Raw genomic sequence first — 10,770 nt, 5'->3', positions numbered from 1 at the left:
AAAAAAACCCCGCAAAAAATCCTGTATTGCTCAGAACGTCCACATAAATGAAAACATAAATTACCTACGGTAGAAAATGCGCACGGCGAGCCTGTACCGTATGCGGTTCAGTAGCTGCCAATAGAATATCGATGACATGACCTGTTTTTCTATACATTAGAGGAAAGGAACGAAAGAAAAAAAGAAACATGAGTAAACATTTACTTTTCTCCTTGTTTTTTCGTTAAGCTGCCGTAAAATTAGCCAATTGGCTAGTGCATTCGAAAAAGAACAAAACGCACCTTGCAAAGCAAGAGGCGCTACCGGCCACCTCGCTCGAAACAAGAAAACAAATGTTACGAAATAGCAAAATGTTGTAAAAACAGTGCGAAAACGCGTTTTTAGCGCAGCGGCGAACGACAAAACACGAACTGTGCTGACTGTGGACAGGAGGAGGTTCATCAGCCAAAACGTGTGCTGCCCATCCTTCTCCCCCCCCCCCCCCCCGGCTGCATCTTCCCTTTCCGCATGTATTTTGCGACAATCTTTAAAGTGTGCAAAATGCTTTATCAATTGTTTTGGTTCCTGGCAACGTGCTGCACCTTCGTGGTGAATACGCTCTGGCTGTGCTGCAACTTTGCCTCGGTTGGTATTCCCTGGTTGATGCTGCTGCTCTTCCTCGTCTGCATTGGGTCGAAGTTTGTGAAGCTCAACTCACCCGCCGACGATGTCGTGCTGTCCATGCTGTCGAAGAGCGAAAAGGGCAAGGAGGCCAGCGAGGCACTGTACTGGCCGGTCGTCCATCGGGGCGGGGCTTTTGACGCGCCGGAAAACTCGCTGGCCGCCATTAACCAGTGTCTGGCGCAACGGTGTCAAAAGATTCTGCTCGATCTCAGCATTACCAGCGATGGCAAGCCGATCATCCTCCACAAATCGACACTCGAAAAGGCCAACGTGACCGAACCGATTCACAAGCTGCCGTACAGTTTCTTCGAAAGCTTCAACATCACCGAACACCATCCGCTAGGGTAAGTGGGAGCGACACGGCTGCCGATGGTTACCGACGCCTACTGTTCAGTCAAGTTATTAATTTCGATTACTTTCCCACACAATGCAGCCAACTGTTCCAGAAGGAGAAGGTACTGACGTTCGAAAGACTGTTGAAGCTGCTAGAATCCTCGGAGGTGACCGTGCTGCTGCGAGCGTCCCAAACGAACTCCGCACTGTTGGAGATTGTTCGCGAGACGGCCGCCAAGTGTCCCATCTTTATGAAACGGATCATTTTATGCTGTGCATCACCGACAGTAATCTATCAGGTAAGCTGGACCGAACACGAAACAACACTGCTGGCAGCCGCACTAATCTCTTTCCCATTCCAGCTTCGTCAACAATGTCCGGATCTGGTGTGCGGTTTGTGGATGGAAAAGTCTTGCTTTACGATACTGCCACGCTATCTGAATACCTCGACCATCCTGCTATCCATTGTAGGTGCCATCTATCGTAACATCATAGCACCGGTGATCGGTGTTAGTCTAGTCTTTATTCATAAGGATGAATTTAACGCGTAAGTATAGCGCAAGACGCGCTCTGCCAAACGGCCAACCGGATTGATCTCCATTTTGCACACCATTTGCAGACAAATCTCAACGCTGTGGAAGAACGTCGGCGTTCGGCCTATTGTTTACCCAATAAACTCGCCGAACGAGAAGCGCTACTTTCAGCAGGTGACCAAAACGCTCTATCTCACGGATTCGCTCCGCTCCGAGCCGCAGCTAATATTCAAATCCAAACGAAAGTAATAGTCAGCGGCGTGCGATCGCTTGCAAAATCGCCCCGAAATCGAATCGAATCGACGAAGCCTTTAATTTAAGCGAAAACTCTATATGTATGTGTGTGTGTATGTGTGCGTATATTTTGTGTTACGCTATTTAGTTTTCCCTTGCGGCGGTTTTTAGCTTTACGTTGCACGCGCAACAAGCATGTGAAGCATGTTACTATTTTACGTTTATAACACATTTGCAAAGCGAATCACACAACCGGAAGCGCGCGTAGCTGGCCGGCCTTATTTATTTACGTTAGTCTCAGGTGTCTCTAATCACACACACAAGTAACACGCCAAGTATTAACACAGGCATAAGGATGCATTTCAAGAATCGATCTTAGGTCTGGTCCTGTCAGCGCGATTTAACACACTTCACTCGCGAAGTGTCGCCTAATGTAAGCTCGCGTGTACACCAATCGAAAGTGTAATGCTGTAAGAGGGGGTGTCTCGAAATAAAGTGTACTACCAGCATTGGTCGCTTTTTTGGTTGCCACCTGTACCCGACTATTCGCACGCACAGTTTCGCTTCTACTCGCTCTGTTTACCGCCTGCCTTGGGCGGCCGAGAGAGCAACATATTTAGAACAATTTGTACAGCTGTCCCGGAAAGTGCCGCAGGCATGCGGCATGTGTGCGCGCGCGTGCGTGTGTGTTGTGCAAGAGATCGGCACAGATTGTGGTATAAATCAGTTCATCCGTATAAATTTGCGCTATGATACGGGATGATGGCGCCGTTGCTGCAGCTAATCGTTGTTGCCGCGATCGCTCGGGTAGGAGTGCTGGGGCGTGAAGCCGCACCACCACCAGCACGTGCCACCGGGCGCATTATTGGTGGCTGGAAGGTATACATCGGCCAGTTTCCCTATCAACTGTCCCTCGAGTACGATGGATATCACATTTGTGGAGCATCGGCAGTGGCTCCCCGGCTGGCACTTACCGCTGGCCATTGCTGTATCGGAACGAACGAAACGGATGTAAGTGGATGGGTTAGCCGCTGAAGGTGAAAGGTGTGAAGCATTGTACTAACTCGTGTATTTTCCTCTTCTTCCATGTAGCTCACTGTCCGAGGAGGAACCTCGACGCTAGAAGAGGGAGGAATAGTGTTCCCGGTGATGAAGCTGGTCATACATCCGGACTACGACGATTCGAATCTAGACTTTGACGTGTGTGTTTTGCGGATTGGTGGAACGTTTCAGAATAAGCCCAACATTGGCATCATACAGCCTACCAGCAGTGGAACGATTCCGAGCGGCGAGCTAGCCATCGTTACTGGCTGGGGAGCGACAGAATCGAATGGCAACTTCGTGTCGAATCTGCGATCGCTGGCGGTGAAAGTTTGGTCCACGAAGGATTGCACAGACCAGGCATCGAATTATGTGACCCTCTCCGGAAGGTGGAGTGTGCTAGTTTATAATTTTTTATGTCCCCCTTCCTGCCAGCTTTTGCTGATCGTATGTTCTATCTATTTCCTTTACAACAAACAAACAGCATGATGTGCGCTGGCAGCGTCGGACGCTCGTTTTGCGTCGGAGATAGCGGAGGTCCCTTGGTGTACGACCAGCGGCAAATAGGCATCGTATCGTTCCTCATAAACGAGTGTGGAGGCACCGCACCGGCCATCTACACCCGGCTTTCCAACAGAAGCGTGAGAGACTTTATTAGACAGCAGATAAACAACGATCAGCGGCGCATGTCGCTGGCGGCGAACGGTTGAAAGACATAGAAAGACACGCGCCACATGGCGGATGTTTTCAAATTCATTGATGCGTTTTGGTACATTGCACCCTGCCGCGTGTTACACATTCGAAAATGGGAGGCTCGGTAGACGGTTGAACAAACAGTGGAAAGCGGCCACATTATTCAGTTTTTTTGCTTTTTTGCTCTGCTTCCGTTGATAAGCGTTTAATTTAGGTAGACGAGTTTTTAGGTTGTGACGTCGTGATGCTGCTGTTGTGTTGGTCGTTGCTGAGAGGTAAAGCTGTGAAGACACTAGACACCAGAGAGATAGAGAGCATGCACTGCTGGAGCTCGCTTTGTAGAGTATAATGGGCGGTAGAATCGTCTGCAACTCCAACCATGGCGTGCGGGAATAGTTATCGGGCTGACGGGCCCGGTCCATCCAGCATCCTTCCGCGATAAAGCGGCCAGCTCAGCCAGCCAGTATCTTCTGTTTACCAAGCCGCGTGCTAGATAAACCAGACCAGAGATTTTGGTAAGTTGTTTGATATAAGTCTCATCATTGCCTGTGGGCGCGTTCATTAAGTCGAAAATAATCGCACCAGAGTAAGGTTTTCGGGTGCGTTGTGCTTAAATACCGAGCGCTGTAGACTGGGTAAACCGGGAAAAATGCGCCAGCTGCTATTGCTGGCCGCACTAGTTGGCGGTGTGCTGTGTATGACCGTCGGTAAATCGAGAGATCGTGAGTTTGTGCCGGAGTTTGCCGTTTGAATTGACCGGTTTGTGATTTGAATTGCAGATTACAACAAGTACTACTATTCGCGGCAGCCCGACCTGTTTCGTCTGCTGCGCAAGTATCACCTGTGGCCGAGGAACGAGACGCTGAAGTTTGAGCGCCCGAGGCAGGATTTAAACGTACCCAGTCCGTTCATTTTCGGCGGCGAGAGTGTGGCCATCGAATCCTACCCCTATCAGCTGTCGCTGCGCCTCGAGGGAACGCATATCTGCGGTGCCTCGGTCATAGCGGAACGATGGGCACTGAGTGCGGCACACTGTCTGGATGAGGCGTTGTACCCGTCCGCTGTAAGTGTCGGGACATTTCCATCGCCTTGAAGTGATTTTGTGGTGGTTGTGTGTGGTACGCGTGTGTACGGCTTTCCGTTCCCTTTCCGCAGATAACGTTTCGCGGTGGGACGCCGCATCGGCTGGCGGGTGGTTACATTTTCCATGCCGAGTACTACCTGCTGCATCCAAAGTTTGACCGACGCACGCTGGACTACGATGTGTCCGTGATCAATGTGCGGGAAAGTTTCTTCATCGATCCGATACAGGCGGTAACGCTGGCCAACACCAACACGTACTATCCGATACCGTCGGCCGCGGTCGTGACCGGCTGGGGCTTGGCGGATGCCGATGGGTACGAGCCGCTGATACTGCAATCGCTGGAAATCTACGTCCAGCAGAAGCATTTCTGTTGGACCTCGACGATCGAAGCTCTTACCGATCGGTAAGTAACTGGTAGCCAAGATCCTACGGCTATCAGCGATGATCTTTCATCGGACATTGTCCTTTCGCAGACAAATTTGTGGCGGCAGTGGCGTTTACGGGAAGGAAACGTGTTACGGCGACAGTGGCGGACCGCTGGTAATGAACGGCTACCAGGTCGGGATAGTGTCGTGGGGTTCGGACGACTGTGCCGTAAACATTCCGGGCATCTACACTTCCCTCACGAACGATGAGGTGCGTGCGTTTATTAAGCTGAACGCGAACGTTTGACCCTTTCTCTTCGGGAAGGTGCACTTTCTCCGCTAAATTAGGGATGTAATAAACAGGACGAAATACAGAGACCGCGAAGACATTGATTTAGATACTCGAGATGGGTAATTTTAATCTCGACTGGTTTCTCACAGGGCAGCAGTGTGTTTGTTACAGGAAGTCGATCATATCTAAATGGTTTTATAATCATAATTTGTACGCGTTCGCACCCATACTACTGTCCGCAGCCATTTTCGGTAGTTTTTAGAGACACACAACTCTGGACACATGTTGCGGGGAAAGGGTTGGAGGGGCGCTTTATTGCTGCCAAGAGTAGCTCTGATAAGGTAGGAACAGATTTATCATTGTGCTCTGATAGCGAATAATGAATTGCGAGGCAGCGGCTGACCGACGGTGCTACCATGCCCGATGGCCGGGTGTCCATGTGGGGGCTTCCCCGCGCATGTTTTCCAAAAGTCGGCGCGAGTGATAAGAGATGACGACGACCGCCGAGACGGCCACGACTGGAGGTGGTTTGGTGTAGCCAATCATTGGTGCTAAGTGTACGAGCGATGCGTAGTAGCTGCGATCCGCGCTAAACTCCCGTGCGCTCTAGAATGAAGCTCCGGACGGTGGGATTGGCAGTGTTGGCAAACACCGATGGCAAGCTGCCGGAGCATTCCGATACGCCCCAGGACGCGATGCCCATCTGGTAGCCGTTGATGACCAGTGGACCGCCACTGTCACCACCGCACGTATCACGACCCGGCTGGCCAGCGCAAAGCATTCTGCGAAGGTGAAGGAGAAAGCAAACCCATATTTATGAGCTGTGTGTGTGTGTGGGGGTCAACCTGGAGGACAGGTTGTACTTACTCCTCCGTTATCCACTCTGAGGGCCAGCTATTGCGACACTGGTCGAGGGAGATTAAAGGCAGCGCCACGTACTGTAGCTGCACTGGCAGTGAGCCCGGCACGCTCAGAAGACCCCACCCGGTTGCGTTGGCCATGGTTCCGGGGGCAAACCCACTAGTTGCCGGGGGCAATACAACGGGCACAATAAACTGTCCCACCATTTCCGTACCCGTTTGAAGCACACACACATCGTACTCGATCGTGTACTCGCTGAACAGTGGATGGTTGATGATCTGGGTGATTGGGATGATCGTTCCACCGGCCAAACGGTTTGAAGATCCCGCCCGAAGAGACATCTGAAGCGAAGAAAAGGGGATGCACTCACTCGTACGTGCTCTTGTGTCTGCCGAGTTTGTTTTGCCAAGAACCTTACCTCATTCATCTGCGGTACGGGATAGGTGCAGTGGGCGGCCGACAATGCCCACCGCAGGGCGATGACGGACGCACCACAGGCATGCACTCCACTGCGGCGCAACGACAGCTGGTAGGGGAAGTTTTCTATGGGCGCATCGCGTCCACCAACAATTCTGGCACTCTTCCCATCATGTGACGCACCACCGCGGGATGGAAGTTGCCGGTAGCCAACGATGGGCAGGCGTGAGTTGTACCGTCTCCAAACATCCAGCTCCGAGCCGCTGGCCAACACGATGCCGATAGTGCAGAGCAGTGTAAGGTGGTAGCGCATGATGGAAACGTTATCCTCTGCGCGGCAGAACCGAGACTAAGGTATTGCTGAGATTTTGGGATGCTCCAAATCGGTGATCACTATACCTGGTGGCAATCGGTCGGTTTCAATTGATTAGATAGCGCCAAGATGCCCAAAAACCCCATCTGTACATGCTGTGAAGCTAGTGAATCATCACCCCTATCGACCTCACATTGCCTCACAAGTGTGATAAGTCGCATCCCCAACGAGATACGGAAACCAGAGGAAAATGTCATCATCCGAATGGCCGTATGACCAAGACTGCGTACGACATGCGTTTGTTGCGTTAGCGTTTTGGTTTTAATTATCCATTCGTTTGTCTTCTTAGAACGTGCGCACCAGTCGCTTCTTACACTCCAGTGTTCTGGCTGATGAAGCTGCGGATGCCGGCGTTACCAATGTTGGCGTACACTCCCGGCAGAGGTCCACCGCACTGCACTGCACCCCACGAGACAACACCGAACTGGGCTCCACCAGTGACCAGCGGTCCACCGCTGTCACCGTTGCACGAGTCGCGGCCCTGAACACCAGCGCACACCATGCTAGAGAGAGAGAGAGGGTATGGGGGAACCGTCGATTAGTTAATGTGCCATTGAACCCCCACCACAAGGCCCTCGGTAGGATACTTACGCGGCGGTGATACGTCCAGTTCCCCACTGCGAGCTGCAGGTAGCCTGGGCGACGACCGGGATGTTGACGGCGTGTAGGTTAACCGGCAGCGATCCTCCGGGAGAGGTCAGACCCCATCCAGAGACGACGCTGTTGGTGCCGGCGGCGAAGCTGGTTCCGCTAGCGACCAGACGGATCGGGGCAATGTTGGTACCGACGAACGAGGTGGTGATACGGATGACGCACACATCGTTGTTCAGGTTGTTGCTGTTGTACTGCGGGTGGTTGATGATCTGGGCGGCCTGGAAGATGACACCACCACCGGTACGGCTATCGCTACCACCGCGGAACGAGATCTGAAAAGGGGAGGGGAAGGTCAGGTTATAATGGGGTTTTCTGGGTGGCGGTGCTTGGCGCGACGGTTGCTACTTACGGAGGCAGCGCTCGGCATCGGGAAGGTACAGTGAGCAGCGGACAGAGCCCAGTTGGAGGAGATAACCGAGGCACCGCAGATGTGGTTGCCGTTCTGGCGCAGCGACAGCTGGTACGGGAACTGGCTGATCGGGACGGTCGAGCCGCCGACGATGCGGCCATTGTACTCGGCGCTGGTGCCGGCATCCAGGCGCACCTGCTTGGACAGCCAGATGCTCTCCTCAACGCCAGCCAGAGCGCCGGCAACGAACAGCGACAGCAGGATGAAGGCCTTCATGGTTAACTCGTACTGGGACCCCGAAAGTAATACACTTCCCTGGCCGCGGCACGGCAGCTTATATACTGCAGCACCCGTTATCGATGGGCACACCCGCGTCAAGTATCCGATGTTCGTGCGGCATGTTTCGTTTTGGCAATCTGATCGCAAGCGCACGGTCAAATCGATCGACACGATAACGGGTTACAGAAATCAATAAAAACCGGGTAATTCCAGGCATTAGGTCCCTTCGCTCGCGCGCACACTGCCATTGGCAGATAATGCCTGCCTCCGTTTTGGGTCTTATCGCTGGCAACATACAGTCTTGGCTTAAGGTGCGTGTGGTTTTTTTTTTGTTGGGAAAATCTCACCTCGTCACGGATTTAGTGCCCTGCTCGCTGTTGACAAGTTGACGAAAAGAAGGTCGTAAAAAAGCGGGAGGTACTCTGCAGTAGCTGCTGCTGCATTCGATAAGCCGAAGTCATCTTGACGTCATATCAGCTAGAGACTCCGGGAAATCTTACCGGCAAATCGGTACAGTGGCCATCTAAATTTAAAACGCATTATTCGCACAACTTCTTCTTCTTCTTCTTCTGCTTGTTGTTCGCGACCAGCTCACCCTGGCAATCGATAGGGGAGTGCACGGTGTAAGTAAACATTCGGAACACGGGGACACATTTCCCGTGTTTTAAAGTAAAAAAAAAAGCTCGCAATGTAAAGATCGTATCATTTGTCATTGTCGCTCTAGGTCTACTAGTGCTACCTCTACCGCTCTTATCGGGGATGTTTTGACGGCAGTTTTGTTTTGCAGATCGCTGTGTTGCTCTGCCAGGGCCAGCCAGTCGATCGAGCTGCCACTGCGCACGAGAGCTACCAGCCGTTTGGCGTACAGCGCGCGGCCGCGCACAACAGTGCGTAGAGACGTATTGCGCGCATTGCAATGAACCGCTGGAACACGGCTGGAACCTTTGCACGCCACGCTCTTCCGCGCGTTTACTCAGCTGACGGTGTCGCCTGCTGCCGAAAAAAAATGGCTGCGTTGGAAGGGGTGGGACGAATGCACGAAACGCTTTTCCCTCCCGGCAGAATGTGGTTCGAAATCAGTTGGATCTGACCGAGATCTTCAGCAAGTAAGATGCGAGCGGTGTTCTTGTCCTTGGGCTTAGTGTGCCTAGCTGGGTTGGCGGTGGATGGGCAGACGAGAAGCAGGAGCTTCTTCGATTTCTTCTTCGACGTCGAGAACAGGCTGCAGAATGGGCGTATCGTCGGCGGCTCGACGGCCACGATCGCCCGGTATCCGTTCGTCGCGTCACTGCGCCGATTCTCGAACCACATCTGCACCGCGTCGATCATTTCGACGCTCCACGCTGCCACCGGGGCCCACTGTACCTACTCGTTCAAATCCTTATCCGGGGTAAGTATCAGGGAAAGTGGGCGCAAAAGGCACATGATCATCATTTGCCCGGTTTTGCAGGTGACCATCTACGCGGGCAGCACGAGCCGCACGACCGGTGGCCGCGTGTTCGTTGTGACGGACAATTTCATCCACCCGAAGTACGATCCGGACACGTTCGATTTCGATGTGGCCGTGCTGCGCGTCAAGACACCGTTCACGCCGAACATGAACATTGCCTCCGTACCGCTGGTGCCGCCCAACTACGCCGTGCCCGACCGGGTGCAGCCCACCGTTGCGGGCTGGGGTCGCACCTCGACGGGCGGAACTCTCTCGCCGACGCTGCGTGCCGTAGCGATCCCCGTCGTGGGTAACATCCCGTGCCAGGAGCTGTGGATTGATACGGATATCACGGATAAGTAAGATCCTTTCCTCCCGAACGTGCTGGGCCAATTCGGGGGGGGGGGGGGCCGTTCGTAATGGTAATGTCCGTAGTAGTAACGTCTGACGTCCTCTTTGCAGTATGCTGTGCGCTGGTGCCAAGGGCAGAGACGCTTGCACGGGTGACAGTGGCGGGCCGCTGGTGGTGCCGACCACCAACTACTTCCAGCTGGTCGGTATCGTGTCCTGGGGATCGGCCGCGTGCGGTAGCGAATATCCGGGAGTGTACACCCGCATGGCTTCACCCTCCATTCAGAGCTTTTTATCGCAGTACGTTTGATGTCGTTGATCGACGCCCGAGCGATCGCCTCGCCGTTCGATGGAACTAGATTGTACGTAGATTGTCGGCTGAACCGCGGGAATGGCTGAATGACAGAGCAGGGAGCAGGGAATTAGCACACACCGAACCGCCCAGAAATAAACTGAACCTTTCAATGATAAAAAAGAAAGTTGTTGTTTGAAAACCCGCACAAAGCAATCTGCACTGTTTGATGCAACTCATATCCTCCTATCTGTCGGTTCTGCGCTGTTCGCGTAATTCAAGACGCTTAACGCGGATGGTCTTAACATATTCCTTCCAGCATGGCTGCGGATGAAATAACGCTTTGTTTGGCTAGTGCCCGTTAGTTTATTACGAAGATCAAAAGGCCATAAGTATTCGTTAGAAACCTAGTACCTCCCCTCCATTACGATTTGCGCGTGTCATGCCCAATCGCTGCCATAGCGTGCGGCGAATCTTTCGCCCCTGGCACAAGTTTGCACAGCTGGTTCGGTGGTTGAAGTTTTGGG

At 52.8% G+C, this 10,770-nt stretch overlaps 6 protein-coding genes across 6 annotated transcripts; 4 read left to right on the top strand and 2 right to left on the bottom strand.

The window, feature by feature from the left end:
- The first annotated feature begins 155 nt into the window (after positions 1-155).
- On the top strand, positions 156-2,086 carry LOC121588062 (glycerophosphodiester phosphodiesterase 1-like). Its single transcript, XM_041905585.1, has 4 exons — positions 156-1,007; positions 1,097-1,295; positions 1,359-1,543; positions 1,616-2,086. The coding sequence occupies exons 1-4, from the start codon at positions 508-510 to the stop codon at positions 1,776-1,778; spliced, it is 1,047 nt and encodes a 348-aa protein (XP_041761519.1). The 5' UTR covers positions 156-507; the 3' UTR covers positions 1,779-2,086.
- Positions 2,087-2,188: 102 nt separating this feature from the next.
- LOC121588063 (trypsin 3A1-like) lies at positions 2,189-3,560 on the top strand. Its single transcript, XM_041905587.1, has 3 exons — positions 2,189-2,774; positions 2,856-3,193; positions 3,289-3,560. Exons 1-3 carry the CDS (start codon positions 2,523-2,525, stop codon positions 3,512-3,514), a joined length of 816 nt encoding a protein of 271 aa, XP_041761521.1. The 5' UTR covers positions 2,189-2,522; the 3' UTR covers positions 3,515-3,560.
- A 471-nt stretch (positions 3,561-4,031) lies between these two features.
- On the top strand, positions 4,032-5,347 carry LOC121588057 (trypsin-like). Its single transcript, XM_041905580.1, has 4 exons — positions 4,032-4,204; positions 4,277-4,560; positions 4,653-4,984; positions 5,055-5,347. The coding sequence occupies exons 1-4, from the start codon at positions 4,147-4,149 to the stop codon at positions 5,251-5,253; spliced, it is 873 nt and encodes a 290-aa protein (XP_041761514.1). The 5' UTR covers positions 4,032-4,146; the 3' UTR covers positions 5,254-5,347.
- A 268-nt stretch (positions 5,348-5,615) lies between these two features.
- Positions 5,616-6,912, bottom strand: LOC121588058 (trypsin-7-like). The gene is made up of 3 exons (XM_041905581.1): positions 6,518-6,912; positions 6,106-6,440; positions 5,616-6,020 (listed from the first exon to the last, which is right to left on the bottom strand). The coding sequence occupies exons 1-3, from the start codon at positions 6,827-6,829 to the stop codon at positions 5,828-5,830; spliced, it is 840 nt and encodes a 279-aa protein (XP_041761515.1). The 5' UTR covers positions 6,830-6,912; the 3' UTR covers positions 5,616-5,827.
- A 215-nt stretch (positions 6,913-7,127) lies between these two features.
- Positions 7,128-8,213, bottom strand: LOC121588061 (trypsin alpha-3-like). Its single transcript, XM_041905584.1, has 3 exons — positions 7,893-8,213; positions 7,481-7,815; positions 7,128-7,392 (listed from the first exon to the last, which is right to left on the bottom strand). The coding sequence occupies exons 1-3, from the start codon at positions 8,166-8,168 to the stop codon at positions 7,200-7,202; spliced, it is 804 nt and encodes a 267-aa protein (XP_041761518.1). The 5' UTR covers positions 8,169-8,213; the 3' UTR covers positions 7,128-7,199.
- Positions 8,142-10,435, top strand: LOC121588060 (trypsin 3A1-like). The gene is made up of 4 exons (XM_041905583.1): positions 8,142-8,794; positions 8,896-9,561; positions 9,622-9,959; positions 10,063-10,435. Exons 2-4 carry the CDS (start codon positions 9,283-9,285, stop codon positions 10,259-10,261), a joined length of 816 nt encoding a protein of 271 aa, XP_041761517.1. The 5' UTR covers positions 8,142-8,794; positions 8,896-9,282; the 3' UTR covers positions 10,262-10,435.
- The last annotated feature ends 335 nt before the right edge of the window (positions 10,436-10,770 follow it).

Source organism: Anopheles merus, chromosome 2R (assembly GCF_017562075.2).
Source record: "Anopheles merus strain MAF chromosome 2R, AmerM5.1, whole genome shotgun sequence".
Lineage (NCBI taxonomy): Eukaryota > Metazoa > Arthropoda > Insecta > Diptera > Culicidae > Anopheles > Anopheles merus.
Note: the sequence above shows the minus strand (reverse complement) of the source record. Positions and strands in the feature narration are given on the sequence as shown.

What these genes read in the sequence shown, in the direction of transcription:
- LOC121588061 (XM_041905584.1), bottom strand. Translation starts at nt 8,168, where the DNA reads ATGAAGGCCTTCATCCTGCTGTCGCTGTTCGTTGCCGGCGCTCTGGCT. An exon ending in CGATGCCGAGCGCTGCCTCC is followed by an intron (nt 7,816 to 7,892) that starts GTAAGTAGCAAC and finishes TCCCCTTTTCAG; the next exon opens with ATCTCGTTCCGCGGTGGTAG. An exon ending in ACTGGACGTATCACCGCCGC is followed by an intron (nt 7,393 to 7,480) that starts GTAAGTATCCTA and finishes CTCTCTCTCTAG; the next exon opens with CATGGTGTGCGCTGGTGTTC.
- LOC121588058 (XM_041905581.1), bottom strand. Translation starts at nt 6,829, where the DNA reads ATGCGCTACCACCTTACACTGCTCTGCACTATCGGCATCGTGTTGGCC. An exon ending in CCGTACCGCAGATGAATGAG is followed by an intron (nt 6,441 to 6,517) that starts GTAAGGTTCTTG and finishes TCTTCGCTTCAG; the next exon opens with ATGTCTCTTCGGGCGGGATC. An exon ending in TCAGAGTGGATAACGGAGGA is followed by an intron (nt 6,021 to 6,105) that starts GTAAGTACAACC and finishes TCACCTTCGCAG; the next exon opens with AATGCTTTGCGCTGGCCAGC.
- LOC121588063 (XM_041905587.1), top strand. Translation starts at nt 2,523, where the DNA reads ATGATGGCGCCGTTGCTGCAGCTAATCGTTGTTGCCGCGATCGCTCGG. An exon ending in TCGGAACGAACGAAACGGAT is followed by an intron (nt 2,775 to 2,855) that starts GTAAGTGGATGG and finishes TCTTCCATGTAG; the next exon opens with CTCACTGTCCGAGGAGGAAC. An exon ending in TATGTGACCCTCTCCGGAAG is followed by an intron (nt 3,194 to 3,288) that starts GTGGAGTGTGCT and finishes ACAAACAAACAG; the next exon opens with CATGATGTGCGCTGGCAGCG.
- LOC121588060 (XM_041905583.1), top strand. Translation starts at nt 9,283, where the DNA reads ATGCGAGCGGTGTTCTTGTCCTTGGGCTTAGTGTGCCTAGCTGGGTTG. An exon ending in CGTTCAAATCCTTATCCGGG is followed by an intron (nt 9,562 to 9,621) that starts GTAAGTATCAGG and finishes CCGGTTTTGCAG; the next exon opens with GTGACCATCTACGCGGGCAG. An exon ending in GATACGGATATCACGGATAA is followed by an intron (nt 9,960 to 10,062) that starts GTAAGATCCTTT and finishes TCCTCTTTGCAG; the next exon opens with TATGCTGTGCGCTGGTGCCA.
- LOC121588057 (XM_041905580.1), top strand. Translation starts at nt 4,147, where the DNA reads ATGCGCCAGCTGCTATTGCTGGCCGCACTAGTTGGCGGTGTGCTGTGT. An exon ending in AGGCGTTGTACCCGTCCGCT is followed by an intron (nt 4,561 to 4,652) that starts GTAAGTGTCGGG and finishes CCCTTTCCGCAG; the next exon opens with ATAACGTTTCGCGGTGGGAC. An exon ending in ATCGAAGCTCTTACCGATCG is followed by an intron (nt 4,985 to 5,054) that starts GTAAGTAACTGG and finishes GTCCTTTCGCAG; the next exon opens with ACAAATTTGTGGCGGCAGTG.
- LOC121588062 (XM_041905585.1), top strand. Translation starts at nt 508, where the DNA reads ATGTATTTTGCGACAATCTTTAAAGTGTGCAAAATGCTTTATCAATTG. An exon ending in ACCGAACACCATCCGCTAGG is followed by an intron (nt 1,008 to 1,096) that starts GTAAGTGGGAGC and finishes CACACAATGCAG; the next exon opens with CCAACTGTTCCAGAAGGAGA. An exon ending in CATAAGGATGAATTTAACGC is followed by an intron (nt 1,544 to 1,615) that starts GTAAGTATAGCG and finishes CACCATTTGCAG; the next exon opens with ACAAATCTCAACGCTGTGGA.